The following is a 22412-nucleotide window of genomic DNA, read 5'->3' as shown; positions in this document are numbered from 1 at the left end:
AGCACCATTCGTGAAAAGGCAGCCTAAATAACAAGCTGCTCACTGTTAAGTCAGCTCATACAACTTGATCTGGAGGGCTGGGGGTTGCTAGGTGGTGGCCAAAGAGCAGGGTGTGGAGGCTGTGGCAGGAGGACTACCATGGGATGGAGCCTAGTTTGGGTTACCGAGTGGATTCTAGAACAGCCTGACTATAGAGTGAACCCCTGTCTGAAAAACAAAAACAAAAAAATCCCCAAACCACCAAAACAAAAGTCGCAACTTGCTAACAGCGGTTGTCTCTGGAGTCCTGGCCACAGACACACCTCTTCTAGCTTTCCTTCTAGTTGCTTTCTAGAAAGCAGCCATTTTGTATGAGCTTCCCTGTATGTATTAAACTAAGTGGACAACGACTGCTCACAAAGTTTAGCCAGGGCCTCTGGGGAACTCTTAAACTAACTCTCTGACAAATTCCTCTCCAAAAATCTTGTACAACCTAAGTATTTGAGCTATCCGAGGGAGTTCATCTGACTAAATGTATTTGGTCAGTTTCCAATACACCCAGTTCTGTCTTTTTAAAACTGCTGTCCTTTCCCTTTTCAACAGTGAACCACCAATTTGGTATCTCCAGAATTTTCAGCCATTTAAAACACTCGAGGAAGCAGTCCACTCTGGTTAAGAGTCACAGAGGGGTTAGATGTCCCAAAGCATGGATAACTGGATGACCTGATAAAAACAGCAGGTGTTTAGTATCGGCAAGGCCACTGTGACAGAGGCTGGGCTGTAATCTTGACTCTGTCAGGTCTGCGTTTTCCCTCATCATGTTTCCGCTCACACTGATCACTCTTCTTCCACACACTTCCAACTTCTTCAATCCTTCCCACTCTTTGAACCTCCCCTGGAAGGTGTCCCTTAATCGCTCTGTCAGAGGTGACTCTATTAGCTTGCCATACCTCTTAGAATGGCTTTCACATTTTGCCTTGTGTAGGAACATGTCCGCCATAGCACAGCCACAGAGTCAGCCCAAGCGCTAGCTTTGGTCGACAAATGGCACGCTGGACAAAAGGCCACAGTAGACTAGCCAGTGAACCATACCAGAATCCTTCATGTCCTAAAGGCCAAAGTCTAGAGGCTACCCACTCTGACCATAATCACTGGCATATTAATTTCATGCTATAATGTGTCAATTGCTTGGATATATTATTTCATTTTTATTTTCTCAGGCATATTCTAAGACAGAGAATATTATTTCCATTTTATAGGAAAGAAGTCCAGAGAGATCTCAGTTAATACAGCAAGTTCTGGGAATGCTAGAGCATATCTGCAGGCAAATTCTTAGAACATGTTCCTAGCATACATGAGGCCTTGGATTTGAGCCCCAGCACCCCAAAAAGAAAGATTTCAATTAAACAGAAACAGATTCTTTTTAAGTTTAACAGGAGGCTCTTTTCACTGTCCTGAATTATCTTTTTAAAGTACCGACCTCATCAAATTTCAGGACGGTTCCTACCTACCCTGGCTTTCCTAAGGGACATACCTGCCGTTCACCAGCAATCAAACTTTAGGACTGTTCCTACCTACCCTGGCTTTCCTAAGGGACATACCTGCCGTTCACCAGCAATCAACTTTCAGGACTGTTCCTACCTACCCTGGCTTTCCTAAGCGGACATACCTGCTGTTCACCAATCTTTTTTTTTTTTCCTAAGGGACATACCTGCCGTCCACCAGCACCAAAACGGAGCGGTTGTTGACTTGCTTGTCACTTTGGTGTCTTTTCTAAAATCACACAGAAAATGTTCAGGAAATAGACACATGGAAAACAGCATGTACAATTTAAAAGTTTAAAATAGTGCTCACTACAGTTCTTGTTTGTGATCCCCCTTCCATATCCCAACCCCCCCCCCATTAAAACCGGGCTAAGAGGCTAATTTTCAATGGAGGCTTGGAAGGAAGGTATAAAAAGAACTAGGGAACGAAAGAGACACAGTCTTTGTGCTAAAAGTGTGTGTGTGTGTGTGTGTGTGTGTGTGTGTGTGTGTGTGTGTGTGTGCCCTAGAGCCTGGAGCTTGAAAACAGATGACTCGGTCAAGAGCTAAGAGGACAGGATGCAGGCGGACAGCACTGGGGAGTTCTTTCTGTACAAAGAACCTGGGACACACAGAAGCACTTCAGCGGATGTGCCGAGAGAAGGGCCGATATTCAGAGGCAGCGAGAGAACACATACAGCACATGCCCCAGTGACAGGATTCACAAGAACCACCCCCTTCAAGTGGGGCTCTTCCAGGACTGGGAAGGGGCAAGGCGGGCAGAATACTCAGTTTTCCATGCTTCGAGGTTCTCCCAACATTTAATCTAAAGAGACCGAGTTCTGAACCAGAAATGGCTGGGTTGCCTTATGTTGGCAAGTTGAGTTTTCAGTTCTCACTAGAAGGAGACGGTACCAGGGATGTATGTGGTTCTGAGCTAAAATGCGTTTATACAGCACAGTTTGTTTGTCTGGGTTGTGACTGAAATTTAAACCACTACATGTGCTAAGCCTATATTTTACAGAGTTAAAAAGAGTAGGAAATGTCATACTCTTAAACTCTGGTCCATAACGTGTCTTGACAAAATCAGGCCTCTTTGAAGACACTGCAAGGCTGGCTTCCCAAACCCCACCTGCAGGTTCCAGATCCAGGCCGACCCCTTCCAATTAGCACTGGCTGTGGCAGGCCAGTTTCTCTTTCCAAGGCCAGGAAAAGAGTGGGTCTTTGATAACGTCACAGGGCTCCTAGCTGTGCATGCCACACAGAAGTAGCATTTGGAAGGGAAATAAAGAACGCTGGAGAGAAGGGGAATGTGGAGGGAGAGAAGAAAGAAGGGACAGGAAAAGGAAGGAACAGAGGACAGAGGGGAAGGGGAAGGAGTGTGAAGTGGGAGGAGAGTCAGATGAAGAAAGGTGCCTGCAGAGCCAGAGAAGCTAAGGGCTGGGTTACTGAGAAGAGAGGGAAGAAAGTCTGGAGGAAGGGCTAACAGTGGTGGAGCAGGAAAAAAGCCCCTTTCTGGCCAAGCAGGGACCAAGCAGAGTCATGGGCTTGTGGACATGATATAACCTCTGGGATAGATAGGGGAACAAGTATGAGAAACATCTCTCTGTTTAGCATTTCAAGGTAGCTCTGGAAGTCTTCTTGCCCACAGCCCGATTACTAGGTATAGTGTGGGAAGCCCCGGAAGCTACTTCACCACATCATCGATGGCGTCCTTCACGCCGGTTATGGAGAGCACCACGATCAGGGGTATCACGGTAGTGTACCACGCCAGGGAAGAGATCTGAGGAATCAACTTTGAGAAGGAAATAGAGAGGTCTTAGGTCGGGAATCCTAAAGAATAACACACTTCCCCAAATTTCTTGCCCTCACCATCATTTTTACCTCTCTGGGTTTATTATTATAAACCAAAAGGTTATAGTTACTCTTCACTTGTTATAACCTCCCTGCATTGCTAAATTCAAGTAAACATTTCCCAAAAAGGCTGTAAGTTGCCACTTACATGTTGTGAATGTCTCTGCCTAATGGGAAAGAGTCATTTCCTCCCCAATAATGAAAGGTATCGGAAGGTAGAGTGTTTACAGTTTATATGGCAAGGATAGAGAGATGGCTCCATGGTCAAAAGCACTGGATGCTCTTCCAGAGGATCCAGGTTCAATTCCCAGCATCAACCATCTTCAATTCCAATTCTAGGGGTTCTGATGTCCTCTTCTGCATGTACCAGGCATGCATATGGTACAGAAACGTGCATGTAAGCACACATACATAAAACTAAAATGATTTGAAAACACTGGGCATGGGAAGACCATGTATTCTCCCACATTTTCAGGACAAGGGAGGGGGAGACAATCTGTCCCCTTCTCTCAATATGAGGCCACCCTACATAGATCCCTCCCCTGTGCTGGCTCTCTTGTATTCTATAACATTCTTTTCCCTTGGTATGTGTCAACTCCTATCACAGCGGAATAGGATTGTAGTTAGAGCTGGGGTGAAGAATCTGCTTTCTCATGGTCAAGCTGAACTGCGGCTGTACAGTCACACCGAAGGAACTCCCGCCCCATAGGACTCCTTCCTTTTGTCTCCTTCATACAGAGGCTTGCTTCACACGGATAACCCTGACCTCTGCTGTGCTAGGGAACTGGTCACAGGCCCCAGCCATCCATCTGTCAATGTCAAATAAGAGCATATCTTCCAGTCTAGGTACTGATCACATGACCTGACCCCAGAGAAGATAAGAAAACACTGGAAAATGCCTTAGCAGGCCATACCTGTAAGAACAGCAAAATAAGGAAATAAGCATTTGCAAGTCTCTGGAACTGTTCAAACAGGTTCATGGGCAGGAAGTTAAACAAATTGTATTTTGAGGTCTTGATGGTATTGTCCTATAGGTAAAATACAAAAACAATAACAACAAAAAGCAAACATAAGTGGAAGAACCAGGAAGCTAGCTCAAAACTGGTCTGTTTGTTCCCTCAATACTCAGAATATAATTGTTGAACGTAGCTATATATTAAACCTGTGGCAGGAACTATGAATACAGAGGTGAATGAGACAGGGTCACAGTTATGGAGAAAGAGAACTAACATTTGTATAACTGTATTGAAATTCATATCCATCATATAAGGTGAATGTTACCACATCCCTTTTATAGATGAATGAACTACAGATCAGAGACATTAAACAACTGTATAGCGCTTCAAGGTGAGTAAGGCGCGCTGTAGTCACATTTAGGTCTGTATGATATCCAGAGCTAGTTCTCCTCTATCTCACTACTTTGTTTTCTGAACAGAGAAAGGGAAAGTGCCTCCCACTGCCACACTGTACCATGGTTATCATCCAGAACCTCTAACTCAGAAGTCATAAATTAATATCCTGCAGGAACCAAAAAATACATATGGTTATGTAGTCTTCATATACTGAGAGTTATATGTACACATGGTTGTGTGTGTGTGTGTGTGTGTGTGTGTGTGTGTGTGTGTGTGGCTATAGATGCAGGAAACAACATGTAAGACACTCTTTGAAGTGGTGTTATATGCCTGTAATTCTAGCACTTGGGGGGTCTGAGAGAGACGGATTCTGAGTTCAAGGCCGGCCTTCTTTCAGAAGCCAAGCCAAACCAAGGAAGGCAAAGCACTGTTTGTGACTAAGGCTGGAGATTACCCAAAGGGTCGTTTAAAGCTAGATCTGAAGAGGACATCCTATATAACTGAAAAGAGAAAAAGTAGAAAGCTATTATGAAATTAGGACTCTGAAAAATATTAAGATCCAGATAATGTAAAAATATAGAAAAAGGAAAATATGCTCATATTTCCTTATGGACACTCATATTTTCTTTCTTTCTTTCTTCCTTCCTTCTTTCCTTCCTTCCTTTCTTTCTTTTTTCTTTTTGTTTTTTCAAACAGGGTTTCTCTGTAGTTTTGGTGCCTGTCCTGGATCTTGCTCTGTAGACCAGGCTGGCCTTGAACTCACAGAGATCCGCCTGCCTCTGCCTCCCGAGCGCTGGGATTAAAGGCACGTGCCACCACCGCCCGGCCCATATTTCCTTTCTGTATGAAGGCACCAATGAGTATATGAGAAACTAACCTATAAGGGAGCAGATGTGAACAAAGATGGAAGCTGAAGCACGATTTTATAAAATGTTTGCTATGTTATGAATTACTTCATAAATAAATGAGTGAAAAATGAAAAATCAAATAGGAAATCGGGCAAATCATTAGTAGGTAGTTTTAAAAAATACAAAAGGCTAATTAACAAAAAAGATGATTGATTTCACTAAAAAATCAGAAAGTATGGGTAAGAAATGTCGTTTTTTTTTCCTGGAGCTTATGCAGGGACACTTGGCTCAGTCTGGGAGGAAGGGACTGGACCTCCCTGGACTGAGTCTACCAGGTTGATCGCAGTCCTCGGGGGAGGACTTGTCCTGGAGGAGGTGGGAATGGAGGGTAGGCTGGGGGTAAGGGAGGGGGTGGGAGGGGGGAGAGTAGGGGAACCCATGGCTGATATGTAGAACTGAATGGTATTGTAAAATTATATATATATATATATATATATATATATATATATATATATATATATGAGAAAGAAATGTCGTTTTTTTCATCTAAGAGCTGGCTGCAAAAATGTGTCACCATTTTTGTTTTTTTTTTTTAAATGTGTGTCCCTTTAGGCCTAGGCAATTCACTTCCAGAAAGCTCGTAACATTTACACACACAGACGTGCCCACTGATACACATAATGAAGTTCACCTAGTACCATTTACCATAGGAAAATACTGGAGACACTGTGAATGTTCACGCACAGAGGCCGGCTGCACAGGTTAAGGTTCATCAGTAAAATGGGAAACAGCACCTCAATGGAGCAAATGGAGCCGGCGAGCGTGTGCTGTCATGGAAGTCTAGGCGACACAGGAGATCTGTGGGAGCATTTGTACGAAAGCCAGAAGACTTCTTTTCTGGGCGTTACACATAATACAGAATCCCAGACATGTTCTCCCGAGTGAAGGACTGGGTTAATTTTGCCTTCTGGGCTTTCATTGCACCTTGTATGACAGAGGGGCTTAAGCTGGCATTTAGGCTGTCGCTTCTGCATCAATAACAAAGTCTTCCTTCCCCTCAAAAGGAGAATGTTCAGAACACTACCCACCTACCCACTTCTGAAATAGTGGCAGGCAGGAGACTTACCGGATAGTCAAAAAGAGAGTTGAATTCTCTATTGTTGGCCTGCAAAATTCTTTCTTCTGAAAGGAGAAGGAGAGAAATGGTGAGACCCACATCCCTCTCGGTTAGCCTGAGATGTGAAGACTTCCCTAGCTCCTCACACCTTCTTGCTGGGGATATCTGTTTTAAGACTACTCCAGTTTTCATATGATGATTTTGCCAGGTGCTTGTAGTTAGCAGACTCACTCATATGAAAACTGGATGAGTTACAAACTATAATAAATAGTGAATCTGTTAAGATGAATATATATATATATATACATATATACATACACACACACACACACACACACACACACACACACACACACACACAGAGCTGTCCCTCTGTATCTGTGGGGTTTGGTTTCAGGTCTCTATGGATACCTAATTCATGAAATTCTTAGAGAACATAATGTAGTGTTTTCATGTAATCCATGTAACCCTCCTTCAAATTTCACATCTTCTCCAAACTAAACATAATACTCAAATGAATTTAAATGCCATTTAAATACCCATTAAACTATAGTATTTAAGGAATCATGACAAGAAAAAAATTCCTTAAATATTTAGTACAGATGCAATTTTTGTTTCAAATATTTTCAGTCACGGTTGAACCTATGGATTTGGAGCCCATGTATGTGAAGAGTATGTATAGATATAATACATAGCTGTTGCTATCTACCCACTAGAGACTTATGTCCTAAGGAAGCATTTCTTCAGTCTTTAATTCTTCCTTAACTCAACAGCATTTGAATTTTTGGCAGGGGTAAGGAGACCCTCTTTATGTCTTAGTGTTGTCGGATGAAGCAAGTACCCTCCCTGGCCATCTTCAGACTCCTAATCCTAGTGAGAAAAACAAATATCCAAGTGCAGAGATACACGTAAGCATACAGGGTTTGGGGGTGTAAAGAATAGATGAAGCAGGATGCACAAGTATTACTGGAGGGAAAATGTCTGCAATTGTCTATCTGTCTGTCTATCCATCCATCATCTATCTATCTATACTGTGTGTATATGTATGTAGAGGGAAGTTTTTTTTTTTTTTTTTTTTTTTTTTTTTTTCGAGACAGGGTTTCTCTGTTACTTTGCGCTTTCTAGGATCACTTGTAGCCAGGCTGCTCGAATCAAGATCGCTGCTCTGCTCTGAGTGCTGGATTAAAGCGTGCCACACGGGGGAAGTTTTTCTAGACCTTGTAATCAAGTTAATAATGCATCTTTAGATTATTTAAGACTATGCATTCAATCTGCTGTCCTACTGTGTATTCAGCTTAAGTTTAACCTCCTTTAGGAGAACAACGTAAACCTCACCTTGCCTTGGATTTCCAATGCAATCAGCTTTTCAACCTAAGCTAATGTATAACTTTAATCTTAAACTATATATTTTCCATGCCCCTAACCCAGAAGTAAGTGTGTGTGTGTGTGTGTGTGTGTGTGTGTGTGTGTGTGCGCACGCGCGTGTGCACAATCTTACCAAAGATGCCTAAACAAGGCTGGGTATATAGCCAGCTATACAGATTATAGTTTGTTCTAGGGGAGTCATGTATCTATTACATTCATTTTGTGATGACCATAATTATTGATTCCTAGGAGTATTACAAGCTGCATAAAGATAGAGAAGCTGTAGACTCACAGGAATGGGACTGAAATGATGTTTTCTCATACCTTGTTTTGATGGCTAGTGGCTTATTTGCAAGAGCTTCTGCTAACCACTGTAGCCTAGGTTTTCCAAGGTGGTGGAACATGTATGACCCAGATAATGCAGTCACATCCGGGGTTCAGAGCTCCTTCAGTCATGGCCTGAGTTCTTCACGTTAGAACCTTCTTATGGGTTCTAACAGCTACCTGGCTGAGGTAGAACACCAGGCAGTACTGCTAAGATTATCTACTCACTGCATAGGTGATGTCCATAGTTTATTTGGTAGTGGTGTATAAAATCCATCTTTCCCATTATACTTGTCATTTATCCATCCAACCATATCCCACCTACCAGCATAGCCACTCCCTTTATTTTTATTATCATTTTACATTTGATGAAGTTCTAATATTTTTGCTGAATTTCATATTTCTTATTAGATTTTATTTTACTCTTTTTTAACTTAGCAAAAGTTTGACAGGCTTTCTCAAGTACTCCTTTGGGGCCATGTGCATGCCTATAATCCCAACACTTGGCAAGTTGAGACAAGGAGAATATAAGTTTGAGACCAGTATGGGAGACCTATCCCAAACCCTTTCTCCTCCCAAAAGCAAATAAAGATTAATTTAAACTCCTTTAGAACTTGTAAATAATATAAGAAAAAACTAAAAGAACTAAGTGTTCCCTATTGTTAATTCAAATATTACTACTATTTGATTATTCCTACATGAAACAAGAATGACAGGATGTGGTCTATGCATGGGAGATTAGAATTAGAAAAGATTGGAAATCATCTTAGGTAAGAAGAGTCTAGAAAATGTTCTAATGAAGAAGTTCTGCTGTACAAATAAAAGGGGCAAACATAAAACTCAGGGCTGAAATCAATAAACTAGAAACAAAAACAATACAAAGAATCAATGAAACAAAGAATTGGTCTTATGAGAAAATCAGTAAGATTAACAAACCTTTATCCAAATTAACTAAAAGGCAGAGAGAGAATATCAAATAAAAAAATTAGAATGAACATGGGTGTAGTGGGTAGCCATTCCAGCTTGGATCTGGAAGTTCCAACCCCCATTGAGACTCTGGCAACTGTCACACCTATGAGGCGGGGCCAAGGGAGGCGTCTGGAGACCCGAGACCTGGATGGGAGATCTTTCTCTTTGTTCCTGGACCCTAGATGGTGGAGGTTGACTGAGCAGAGCTCCAGAGAACACCGCTGGACTGCAATACACCTTCCCCAGACCCCCACAATCTACCTATTCCTTCATTTGTAAGTCACCCACTAAATAAATCTTCCTTTTAACTACGTGGAGTGGCCTTAATAATTTCACCAATACAGGGGGCATAACAATCAGCACTGAGGAAATCCAGAGTATTATAAAGGCACACTTTAAAAACCTGTACTCCACCACATTGGAAAATATAAAAGAAATGGATAATTTTCTTGATACATACACTTACCAAAGTTAAATCAAGATCAGATAAGCAATTTAAACAGACCTATAAGCCTTAGTGAAATAGAAGTAGTCATTAAAAGTTTCCCAACTGAGGAAGCACAAGGAGCAAGCCAGTAAGCAGCACTCCTCCAAGGTCTTTGCTTCACTTTCTTTGGGTTCACGCTTCTGCTCCTGCCTTGACCTCCCTGTATGATGAACTATGACCCAGACTTGTCAGCCAAACAAACTCTTCCTCCAAGTTGGTTTTCATCAGTGTTTTATCCCAGCAGCTGAGACCAAAGGGAGACATAAACATTGACATAAGTGATGAAGCATCTGCTGTCTAATGGGTGGGGGTGATCTAAAACAGTTATAGCAAGGGAAGTGAGATGGCAATGAGAAGAAGAATGGTCATTTGTGAATTAAATTGCCTCTGGACAGCTGAGGTTCTGTCTCAGCAAGTACTCCAGGTGGCCTCCAAAGAAAGTGAACAAAGACCTCGCAGGAGTGCTGCTCACTGGCTTGCTCCTTGTGCTTCCTCAGCCTGTGTTCTTCTGCATCGCAGGACCGGAGCCTCAGGTGTATCACCACCCAAAATGGGCTGTGCCTTCCCATACCAATCATTAATCAAGAAAGCAAGTGCCCCACAAACATGCCTACAGCTCAATCTAAGAGAGGAATTTCCCAATTGAGATTTCCTCTTTCCAGCTTGTGTCAGGCTGACAAAATCTAATGAATACAGTTTGAATCTAAATAAAACCCAGCCTAGCAAACAGTTCTCTCTTTCCCATAGTTTCCTGATCCTCCCATGCAAAATGCAACCCCTGTTCTTATTCCTGAAACCATTAATATATTGTGCCTATATTTTCATCATTTCCCTGTCACACTGACTCTTAACACCTGTAAGAATCATATTCCCTTTATTATTAACATACAAGCCTGCAAAGGATTTCACAGTTTTCTAATAGCGTCTAAATGAGTCTTTGCACTGTTCTGCCTGCTTTCCCATAATGCATCACTTTCCCCTTACATGTCAAGTTGAAAGCTCTGGTTCTAGTCTTAGACAAGTTTAAGATTCCAATTCTACCTCCAACTAGTTGTATAATTTCATACTGTGTATCTCTGGGTATGTTGCCTTATGAGTGTAATAAAAAAGTAATAAAATCTAAAAAAAAAAAAAAAAAAAAAAACCCAACTGAAAAAAGCCTGGGGTCAAATGGGCTTAGTGCAGAATTCTACTGAACTTTCAAAGAAGAGTTGAGGTCAATCTATATTCCCCAATTATTCCACAAAATAGAAACAGAAGTAACATTGCCCAATTCATTATTATGATGCCATAGTTACCCTGATACCCAAACCACATAGAGACCCAACAGAGAGAATTGCAGACCAAAATGCCCTCGTGAACATACATGCAAAAATGCTTACAAACTGAATCCAAGAACACATCAAAAAGATCATCCACCATGATCAAGTAGGCTTCATCCCAGAGATGCAGGGATGGTCCAACATAGGTAAATCGATAAATGTAATCCACCATATAAACAAACTGAAAGACAAAAACCATATAATTGTCTCATTAGATATAGAAAACATCTTTGACAAAATCCAATACCCCTTCATAATAAAAATCCTGGAGAGATTAGGGATACCAGGGACACACCTCGACATAATAAAGGCAGCACACAACAAACCCAGAGACTGCTTAAAAACAATGGGGAGAAACTCAAAGTGATTCCACTAAAATCAGGAACAAGACAAGGCTGTCCATTCTCTCCATACCTATTCAATATAGTACTTGAGTCTTAGCTAGAGCAATAAGACAACTAAAAGAGATCAAGGGGATACAAATTGGAAAGGAAGAAGCCAAAGTATCTTTATTTGCAGATAATATGGTAATATAAATAAGTGACCCTAAAATTTTCACTGGAAAACTCCTACAGTTGATAAACCCTATCAGCAAAGCAGATGGATACAAAATTAATTCATAAAATAAATATACACAATGACAAATGGACTGAGAAAGAAATCAGGGAAACAATACCTTTCACAACAGCCTCAAATAATACAAAATATTTTGGAGGTAACTGTAACCAAGCAAGTGAAAGACTTGTATGATAAAAACTTCAAGTCATTGAAGAAAGAAATTGAAGAAGATATCAGAAGATGGAAAGATCTCCCATGCTCATGGATAGATAGGATTAATATAGTAAAAATGGCCATCCTACCAAAAGCAATCTACAGATTCAAAGCAATCCCCATCAAAATCCAACACAAGTCTTCACAGATCTTGAAAGGACAATTTTCAGCTTCATATGGAAACATAAAAAAACCAGGATAGCTAAAACAATCTTAAGTAATAATAATAACAATAGACTGTTGGAAGTATCACAATCTCTGGCCTCGAATTTTATTACAGAGCTATAGCAATAAAAACAGCATGGTATTGGCACACACAAAAAAAAAAAAAAAAAACAAAAAAAAAAAAAAAAAAAAAAAAAAAAAAAAAAAACAGACATAAATCTACACACCTATGAACACTAATCGTAAAATCAGCACCTCAACAAATGTGCTGTCAAACTAGCTGCACGTGAAGAATCCAATAGATTTATCTGGTATAATAGTCAGCTACCTTCAACTCAAATGGTGCTGATCAAAAACCAGATACATGGCTGGCATGTGGAAGAATCCAAGTAGATTCATACTTGTCGCTCTTATACATATCTGTGCAGTTATGCTACACAAAACTCAACTCCAAATGGACAAAGACCTCAACATAAAAAAAAAAAAACCAGATACACTGAACCTGAAAGAAGAGAAAGTGGGGAATAGTCTTGAACGCACTGCCACAGGAAAAGACTTTTAGAAAAGAACGTGGATAGTATAGGCACTAAGATCAATTAATAAGTGGGACCTCATGAAACTGAGACGCTTTGGCATGGCAAAGGGTACCATCATTTGGATAGAATGGGAAAATACTTTTACCAACTACACATGTGACAGAGAACTAATATCTAAATTTTTGATTTAAAAAACTCAAAAATTAGATATCAAGAAAACAATAACCTAATTTAAAAATGGAGTACAGATCTAAACAGTGAATTCTCAAAAGAGGAAACTCAAATGGCTAAGAAGCATTTGAAGAGATGTTCAACAACCTTAGCCACTAGGACAATAGACCTTGCCTTGGAGGTGGTGGGAATGGGGGGTGGGTTGCGGGGCAGGAGGAGGGAGGACAGAGGAATCTGTGGTTGGTATGTAAAATGAATAGAAAATCTCTTAATAAAAAAATTATTTTAAAAAAAAAAAACTACTTTGAGATTCATCTTACACCCATCAAAATGGCTAAGATCAATAATATAAGTGACAACTCATGCTGGTGAGGATACGGAGTAAAGGAACACCATTCATTGCTGGTGAGAGTGCAAACCTGTACTGCCACTATGGAAATCAGTGTGGTGGTTCCTCGGGAATACGCAAATTGATATACCCCAAGATCTAGCTATACCACTCGAGCTTATACCCTACATGCTCCATCCTACCACAGAGACACTTGCTCAACTATGTTCATTATGACTTTATTCATAATAGCCAGAAATTAGAAACAAGCTAGATGTCCCTCAGCAGAAGAATGGATAAAGAAACTGTGGCACATTTACACAATGGAGTTATTACTCAGCCATTAAAATGATATTATAAAATTTGCAGATAAATAGATGGAACTAGGAAAAAGCATCCCAAGTGAGGTATCGCAGACTCAGAAAGCAAATTGTGGTATGTATCTGATAATGTGTGAATATTAGCTGTTAAGTCAATGAAAAAACTATAATCCCTAGAACCACAGAGGTTATGTATAGAGTAAAGGACTAGGGGGGACAGACAGATCTCATTAGGAAAGGGAAATAGAATAGATGGTTATGGATGAATTAGAGAAGGGCTGGAATCAGAGGACCAAATGGGGAGGAAAAGGAGAGAGGAAGATGAAGGAGAGAATAAGGGGAGAGAGACCTAAAATTAAGGTTTATTTGAAGAGTAGTATGGAAACCTAATATATTAGAAACATTCCAATATATATGTATGTATGTGTGTATATATGTATATACATATATATGTATATATGTATATGAAAGTGATCTAAATGAAGTTGCCAAATAAGGGGAAGACAGAGTCCCAAATGCTCATCTCTTGTCACCAAATGAAGTTTCCAGTACCAAGATTGGGTTACAGCTAATTGAGTTGGTGGCCAAAGGGGTCCCATAGGACTCCCCAAACAACCCACGATGTTGCAAAGACTATATATAGGTTCCTCTTCACAAACTTACGGCAAGCCCCCCATTGCTGAAGACAACATCGACACAACTCATTGAACATGAAGAAGTCAGGCAGGTGCCTACCTAGAGCCGTCACCCCTATGTTCTAGAGTCTTTGGTACAGGAAGATACTCTGCACTCTACCAAACTGTGTTTGAATGTAATTGGCCCCCATAAGCTCATAGGGAGTAGCACTATTAGAAGGTGTGGCTTTGTTGGAGTAGATGTGGCCTTGTTGGAGTAAGTGTGCCACTTTGGGGGTGGACTTTGATGTCTCATATATGCTCAAGATATCACCCAGTGAGACATACCACTTCCTGTTGCCTGTAAGATGTAGGACTCTCAGCTCCTTCTCCAGCACCATGTCTGCTTGCATGCCACCATGCTCCCTGCCATGACAACAATGGACTGAACCTCTGAACTAAAAGCCGGTACCTTAACTAAATATTTTCCTTTATAAGAGTTGCTGTGGTCATGGTGTCTCTTCACAGCAGTAGAAACCCTAACTAAGACACAAATACAAACACCAAGTCTGCCATAAACCTTCGATCTACAATGGTGTCCTGCCTACAAAATATGCTAGGACAGTGGTGGCACAAAGCTGGTGAGAGTCACCAATCAATGTCTGGTCTGACGCAAGGCCTGCTCCACGAGATGGAATCCATACGCAACACTGCTTGGGTGGCCAAGAGTCAGAGACTAGACAGCCAGGGACCTAAGGCAAAACCAAATATCACTGCTGGTCTAAAGCAAACAAACAGCAACAAAGTGACTCCTCATGACATTCTCTATACTCGCAGATCAGTGCCTTGTTCAGCCATCATCAGAGAAGCTTCTTCCTGCAGCAGATGGGAACAAATACAGAGTCCTGCAGCCAGGCATTATGTAGAGAGTGAGAGACTGTTGAACATTCAGCCCTAAAGGAAATGTCTCCATCAAATCCCTCCCCTCAAGGCTATGGGAACCCATGGAAGAGGAAGCAGAAAGAATGTGAGTGGTACACCGGGAAAACAGGGCCCTCTGAATCAACAAGATCAAAGCTCACATGAACTCCGAGACTGAGGCAGCAAGCATAGGGCCTGCATGGGCCTTTATATAATACGATTGTTTCCAGTTTAGTGTGTTTTTTTTTTTTTTATGGGATTCCTGAGTGTGTGAGTGAGTGGGGCTCTGATTCTTGGGCCTTCTCTTGGGTTCCTTTCCTTCTGTTTGTCTTGTACAACTCTGATGTGATAGTTTTTGTTTTACCTTATTACATTTTATTTTTATGTACTTTATTATTATCCCTTAGAAGCCTGTTCATTTTCTTTTTCTTTCTTCCTTTTTTTCTTTTAATTTTATAATTAATTTAATTTTACATATCAGCCATGGATTCCCCTTGTCCTCCCTCCTCCGCCCCTACACCCCCACCCCACCCCACCCCGCCCTCCCCCAATCCACCCTCCATTCCCACCTCCTCAAAGGCAAGGACTCCCCTGGGGCCCTGGGGATTCAGCTCAGCCTGGTAGATTCAGGTGTTTTTTGTTTTTGTTTTTGTTTTGTTTTTTTTTGTTTTTTTTGTTTTGTTTTTCAAGACAGGGTTTCTCTGTGTAGCTTTGGAGCCTGTCCTGGAACTCACTCTGTAGCTGAGGCTGGCCTTGAACTCACAGAGACCCTCCTGCCTCTGCCTCCCAAGTGCTGAGATTAAAGGCGTGTGCCACCACTGCCCAGCTATTTGTTTTCTAATGAGAAACAGAAAGGGAGCAGATGTGGATGGGAGGGGAGGAGGGGAGGAACTTGGAGGAATAGAGAGAAGGGAAACTGTAATCAGGATATGTTATGTGAGAAAAACAATCTACTTTCAATAAAAGGGAAAAAGAACTAATAAATAATTAAAACTTAAAAACAGAAACAATCATGGGGGTTTCTTAAACTTGGGGAAAGGGACAAACATCTAGCTCTGGTTTGTGGTGAATGTGGAAAATATTTTCCATTGCAGCCCATCAGTGATGACATGGCTTCACAAGACTTGTGCTAAAAGCTGTGAAATAATGGGACTAGAAGGCCATGTGGTGTTCCAGTAGCACTGAGAACTTTAAAACACATCAGGTTTCCAAAGTAGTTAAGAATATGGACAAATGGATCAGGCTGCAAGGGTTCAAATCCTAATCCTCCACTCACCAGCTGTGGAGCCTTGAAGAAGTCATTTAACCTCTTTGAGACTCATTTTCTTCATCTGTAAAATGGAAATGGTAGGAATACCTACTCATAAAGTTACTGTGAGGTTGATGAGCTAAGGCATGTAATGCACTTGAAAATAGCTCTTGGCTCACAAAATACGCTCAGAAAATAGCAGCAATTACAGCTGGAGCTTTGACTGGGCTGTGAGTGACTTAGGACAAGTCATTTTTCCATCTCTGGGAGCTTCAGCTCCTTTTCATGTAAGATGAGACAGCCCAGCCTGGTGAGAGGCTGCTGCAGGACATAGAGAGAATTCAAGACTGGCCTGGGATATACAGGGAGGCTCCCTCGAAAAAACAAAACCCAAAACCACACAAAAAGTGGGGTAGCTAAAACCTACCTTATATGCCAATGTGAAGGTTAAATGTGAGGGTGTGTCTGAGGTCTGTTTCCAGACTGATCAAAGTATACTTTAATGTTATGTTTGTTCGTGATCTTATGATAAAGCATATTTCATGAACACTGATATAGTTGTCCATACCTAGAGCAGATTTTATTTAGTTTTAAAACTATATGTGTGCGCGTTTGTGTGTGTGTGTGTGTGTGTGTGTGTGTGTGTGTGTGTGTGTGTGTGTGTGCAGGTGCCCACAGAATCAAGAAGAGGGTGTCAGATTCCTACAGCTGGAGTAGAGGCAGTTGTGAACCACCCAGCACGGGGGATGGGAACTGAACTGGGGTCCTCTACAAGAATGGTATACAGCCATAACCACTGAGATATTTCTCCACTCTCTAAAGCAGGTTAAAAAACTGGGGGCTATAGAGACGGCTCAGCGGTTAGGAGCTCTTGCTGCTCCTGCAGAGGACCTGAGTTCAGTTCTGAGCACCCACAGGGCTGCTTACAGCTGTTAGCAGCTCTAGTTCCAGGGGATCCAGTGCCTTCCTCTGGCCTTTATGGACTCCAGGTGTGCACGTGGTACACAGACATGGCAAAACACTCATACCCATAAAATAGAAATAAATCTTAAAACCTCTGTGTGCACTGTGTCTGTGCACATGCGTGTGTTCTATGTATGAGTTGATGCACACCTGTCAGCACCTGCCTGTGTGCCAACCTCCCACTTCATCTGAGAAGGACCTTTTGTTAATTGCCCCACCCCACGCCCCAGGTCAGACTGGTTGGCCCCGAGCTTCAGGGGTTTCTTGTCTCTGCCTCCTCCAGATATGACAGGAGAGCTCTGAACTCGGGCCCTCATACTTGAACCGCTGGTTTTTCACCTCCTGAGCCCCTAAAGTAGGTTCTGAATCCTCAGTGACCTAAGGGGGCTGGGCTAGCCATGTCTAGGGAGAGGACTTCTCACTCACTCTGCAGGAAAGTAGAGGCAATAATAGAAGTGTCTGTTTAAGGATACACTCGGTTTGCATTCAAATGTCAAGGATGAAAAAAAAAAGTCCAGTTTTTATATAATACTGATGTAATCCAATCTCAAATTTTAGGGGTTAAGGGTACAGAAGATTAGAAATTAATCCAGACAAGGTGGTCCTAGTCTCATGTCTGTTGCTGTGATAAAACATTGACCAAAAGCAACTCCGAGGAGGAGAGTGTTTATTTGGCTCCTGTTCCCAGGTCATGGCCCATCACTGAGGGAGGTCAGGGTAAAAACTCAAGCAGAAACTTGAAGCCAGGTGTGCTTGCCTTTCCACACAGTGTTACCCTGACTACGGAACTCGCTCACAGCAAAGGGAGTTAAACAGGAGCCGTGAGGGATGGTGCTTGCTGGCCGGCTCACAGACCCAGCTAGCTTCCTTATATCGCCAGGGCCACAGTGGGCTGGGCCCGGTCACACCGGTTAACACCCAGTCCCTCACAAGCGTGCCCACAGGCCAATCTGGACAATGCTTCAGTCGAGATTACCTTCTCAGATGATACTAGGCTGGGCAAACAGAGAGTAGAAAACTGACCAGGATAAAGGTGGGATCTAATATTGAAAAATGGGTTTGGAGAGATGGAGCTTGAAAAACATGGTATGCTGGAAAGTGAGTAATGAAGAGGAAAAATGATCCAGAAAAGAGGAAAACGTGGTTGTCTGGTTACGCATCTGGCTCAGGAAATTATGAGTGAATATTTGCTTGCTCAAAATGGGAAATGAATACAAATGATATTTTCTAGGTAAAAATGAAGTGATGGTCAAGAGTGCAAGTCTCTGGCTAGATTAATCAAATCTTCCTCTCCTTCTAGCTCTCTACATTCAGCCCAGGTACTAGGAAGGGAAACTGAGGAAAGGGCTTCTAGATGCAATGCTACATAAGTAGGAGAGGTGATTTCAACTGTTACTTACACAGTCCCTGTAATGGAAATGTCCTTTTCTCTCTTGTCTAAATATAAGCTGCTAGGGGAAGGGTATCTCTTTGTATTAGGAATACTGGAATTTCTTCGATTTCAAATAATTATGATTTATGGTAGTCAAATCACAATATAAAAACAGGATCGTTAGGAGCTGTTTTAGTTAGCAGCTGTGTGACTTATAGTCTTGGGCACACGAGAACATTTATCATCTCTTCAAACTGAGACATATGGAGCGCAGCCACCAGATGACGTTCTGCATATGTAACAACGGCAGTAGCCAAGCGGCAGAGCAGAGCCATCGGAAGAAGACCCGGATCTATGGCTCTAAAGAAGATGCAGTACATGAATTTGCTCTTTCATTACAATTTCATTCCATTCCATAGCAGTTGTGTGTCCAGTGGGCTACAGCCACTCACCGATCAGACCGAAAACAGCCTTTCTTCACTAAACAGGTCCTTAAAATAAAGAAAATAGGATCCAGAGTCTCATTGTGTAGCTCATGCTGGCCTCAAACATGAGATCCTCCTGCCTCGGCCGTTCAAGTGCTTTCATGGTGCTGTGCCACCAAGGCCAGCCGAGATCCACTTTTCTTTTAGGTTGCATATATACCAATGATATCATGTAGTATTTAATTTTCTTTGCATGGCTTATTTCAGTTACATAATGTTCTTCAGGATCATACATGTTGTCATAAATTATAAGATTTCCTTTTTTTTTTTTTAAATAGTTGAACAGTATTCTGGTTACTAAGTCTGAGGCAGCAATGGGGAAAGTTTTGGGAGGTGACAATTAAAGGGTACACATTTTCAGATACAAGGAATAAGTTCAAGAGAGCCACTGCTCAAATATGATAGCTGTAGTTGATAATACATTGCATCCTTAAAAAATGTTGAGAGTAGATTTTTAGTGCTCTCACAAAACAAACAAACAAACATGACTATGCAAGGTAATGCAGGTTAATTAGCATGACTTACTCATTCCAAAATGCACGTATGTATTTTAGAGTATCATGTACACATTAAATGTGCACAATTTCATACTCCTCCTTTAAAATGTGAAGAATATAGTATTTGTTGCTATTTAGTTTTTGTTTATTTTTTTAGGCAGGGTGTCACTAGTCCAGACTGGCCTACAACGGGCCATCCCCCTGCTCCAGCATCATTGGGGATGGAACTGCAGGCCTGAACCACCGTGCTTGGGTACTTCCTTTTTTCTTTTCTTTAAATTTTAGCATCCCCCTGCTTAGTTCAGCTCGAATGCCCTTGATTTAATGAAGATTTGTTTAATGAACAAACACACACATGAAAATATGCTGACAAACATGTTCTGTCAAACTGAGGTCAGATTTCTGTGCAGACTCTGAAGCAGAGGGTGATGACCTTCTCCCTGTGGGAGACTCTACATGGCCACAGAGCAGCTGGGCTGAGAGGACCCTCCGCTAACACTGGAGCTTTGCTGACCTTGGGAAGCTAAAGTCAGTAAGCAGGTGGATGTCCCAGCCTGACTGAAGAGGGTGTGCAGCTCTGCCCAGAAGAGCCTGCAGAGGGCGCTCACTGAAGTCTTGAGTAGTTTGCGGTGCCACCCCTGAGTCTCACAGTCCTCCTGGGTCTCTGTCCCCACATCCTCAGAGCTTCACTGGTTCTTCTCTGCGGGCTCAGTGAAAGACCCGTTAAAGGACTCCGTCCTGCTGGGAGCATGGTGGAGCAAGAGGCCCTAGGTTCAATTCCCAGAACAAGTAAAAATTAAAAATAAAAAATATAAGAAAATCAAAATGTCATAAGAGAAAAAAAATCCTATTTTATTAAGCATAGTCCCATAGAAACCTGGTTTAGAGTCCAGCATGGTGGCACACCTGCTCTCCCAACGCTTTGGAGGCTGAGGCACAAAGCTCGGGAATTAAAGCCAGCCCGGGCAATATAACGAAAGTCTGTCTCAAAAAACAAATCAATAAACAAACACAAACAAATCAACTGGTCTGGTGAGCATAATTCAGGACTTGCTAGAAACAGAGACCTACCCTCAAGTCCTGTGTCTCTTCCCTCTCCTCTCTGAGGCAGAAGTGGACAGACATTATTCATAATGACTCCCACAGAAGACAAGAAAGACACTTTGCTCACCGTCCCTGCTTCATTTGGAACATAGGACCAGTGACATCTCATCAATGTGGTAAAGATAAAATCAGTCCCACTAGACTAAACTGCTGGACATTCTTTTCATGGCTGTCCAGCCACAAAAATCTTCCCTGGAAATTTCTAATAAAGGCTACCCTTAGAAACAAAATACCTAGATTATGCCAACAAAGTGATTTCATCGTTAACAGAGTTAAAACTTAATCCCTTCTGTGTAGGGCTGCCAGATTTACCAATTAAAAATCAAAGATTACAAATAATCCTACAACCTACATGGGTACATTTAACACTAAAAGTCTTGCATTGTTTATCTGAAACTCAAACTTACTCTGGAACTTTTCCAGCTACTGAGGTCAAGAAATTCCTAATGTCACTGTAGTTATCTGAAAGGATTTCCCTCTTTCTTTGCATTTTAATAGAATCCTCTGCTTTTTACCTAAGCACAACTGTGATGAAAGCGGCCTTCCCTCATCAAGTAGACCTCTTTATGACTTCCTAGAAAAATATTCCAAGACACCAGAACTCACATCTTTTTAAATTCCAAAGAAAAAGAAACAGTAATATGAGGAAAAGCAGAATCAAGTCTCAAAGAAACAATTACTTTAGTATGATCAGATCTATTTCTAAGGGGACCGATAAAGAAACAAAATTTCAGACATGAGCTCTAGCAACTTCAGATGACTGGGTAACACTTCTACAGTACAAAATACACAACTCAGTAGCTTTAATGTTCTCACAGAGCTATGTAACCTAAATGTCCATTCTCTCTGTGTGTTTATTTAAATGCTCCACTGGATTGGATTCTAATTCTAAGGCTCTGTTCAACTCTTTTAAAATTTTCATTTTGTGTGTACAGGTGTCTGCCTACATGTATGTCTGTGCACCACGTGCACGGTGCCCATGGAGGTCAGAGACAGTCCTCGATCCCCTGGGACTGGAGTTACAGGTGGCTGTGAGGTGCTCTGTGGATGTTGGGAATCAAACCCGGGTCCTCTGAAGAGCAACAGATGCTCTTACCCTCTGAGGCGTCTCCAGACCTCTGAGGAACTTCGTCCACATGTCATACTATCATGTCTTCTCCTTCCACATAACTTCCTTTCTCTCCCCTTTCTGCTCCTTTCTTATTTTATGTCCCTTTCAACTTATTTCCCTGTTTTTGGTTTTTTAAAAAATTACTCAAAGTAATATGAAATACATCTTCCACTGTAGAAGATTCTAAAATAATATTAGATGGAAAAGATATAAAGTTTCCTTCCTGTGTCCTCCACTCCTCCTCACTAAAAACAACTGTGACCTGTGAAGATCTATGACAGCTGAAATTATGTAGTCACATAAAAATTGGTATACAAATATGTAGCATAACAGTTATTTCTGATGGCCAAAAAGTACAAGATATAAAATGCCTCTAAACTGACCAAGAGATAAACTGTGGTGCAGATCTGCAATGGAGTATCACCTGACCACAGAAGCATAAAGGCTGTTACATGCCGCAGCATAGACGATCAACTGGGAGAAGCCAGTGACAAGAGTACCCACACTATGACCCCATTTGTCCCCGTGTCTGTGACACTGCGTACTAAACCCAGGGCCATGCACGTCCTTGCCAAACGCTTTTTCCCTGAGGACAGAAAATGAAGACATTTGTGCAAAAGGAAAAGGGCAAACAGCAGAGCTAGGATTTAGGCTGGAGAGAAGGT

The 22412-nt window shown here is 41.7% G+C and overlaps 1 protein-coding gene across 2 annotated transcripts in view; it reads right to left on the bottom strand.

The window, feature by feature from the left end:
- LOC114703215 (phospholipid-transporting ATPase FetA) overlaps positions 1 to 22412 on the bottom strand; it is a 103991-nt gene that overhangs the window by 53942 nt on the left and 27637 nt on the right. For both annotated transcript variants that reach the window (XM_028883957.2, XM_037202549.1), the window contains exons 4-7: positions 6683 to 6738; positions 4271 to 4384; positions 3199 to 3297; positions 1691 to 1752 (exon numbers count right to left, since the gene is read on the bottom strand). In XM_028883957.2, coding sequence (XP_028739790.1) covers positions 1691 to 1752; positions 3199 to 3297; positions 4271 to 4384; positions 6683 to 6738 — 331 coding nt within the window. The remainder of the gene's footprint in view (positions 1 to 1690; positions 1753 to 3198; positions 3298 to 4270; positions 4385 to 6682; positions 6739 to 22412) is intronic.

The sequence above is a fragment of the Peromyscus leucopus genome, chromosome 2 (assembly GCF_004664715.2).
Source record: "Peromyscus leucopus breed LL Stock chromosome 2, UCI_PerLeu_2.1, whole genome shotgun sequence".
NCBI classification, from domain to species: domain Eukaryota; kingdom Metazoa; phylum Chordata; class Mammalia; order Rodentia; family Cricetidae; genus Peromyscus; species Peromyscus leucopus.
This window is presented reverse-complemented; position numbering and strand designations above follow the sequence as displayed.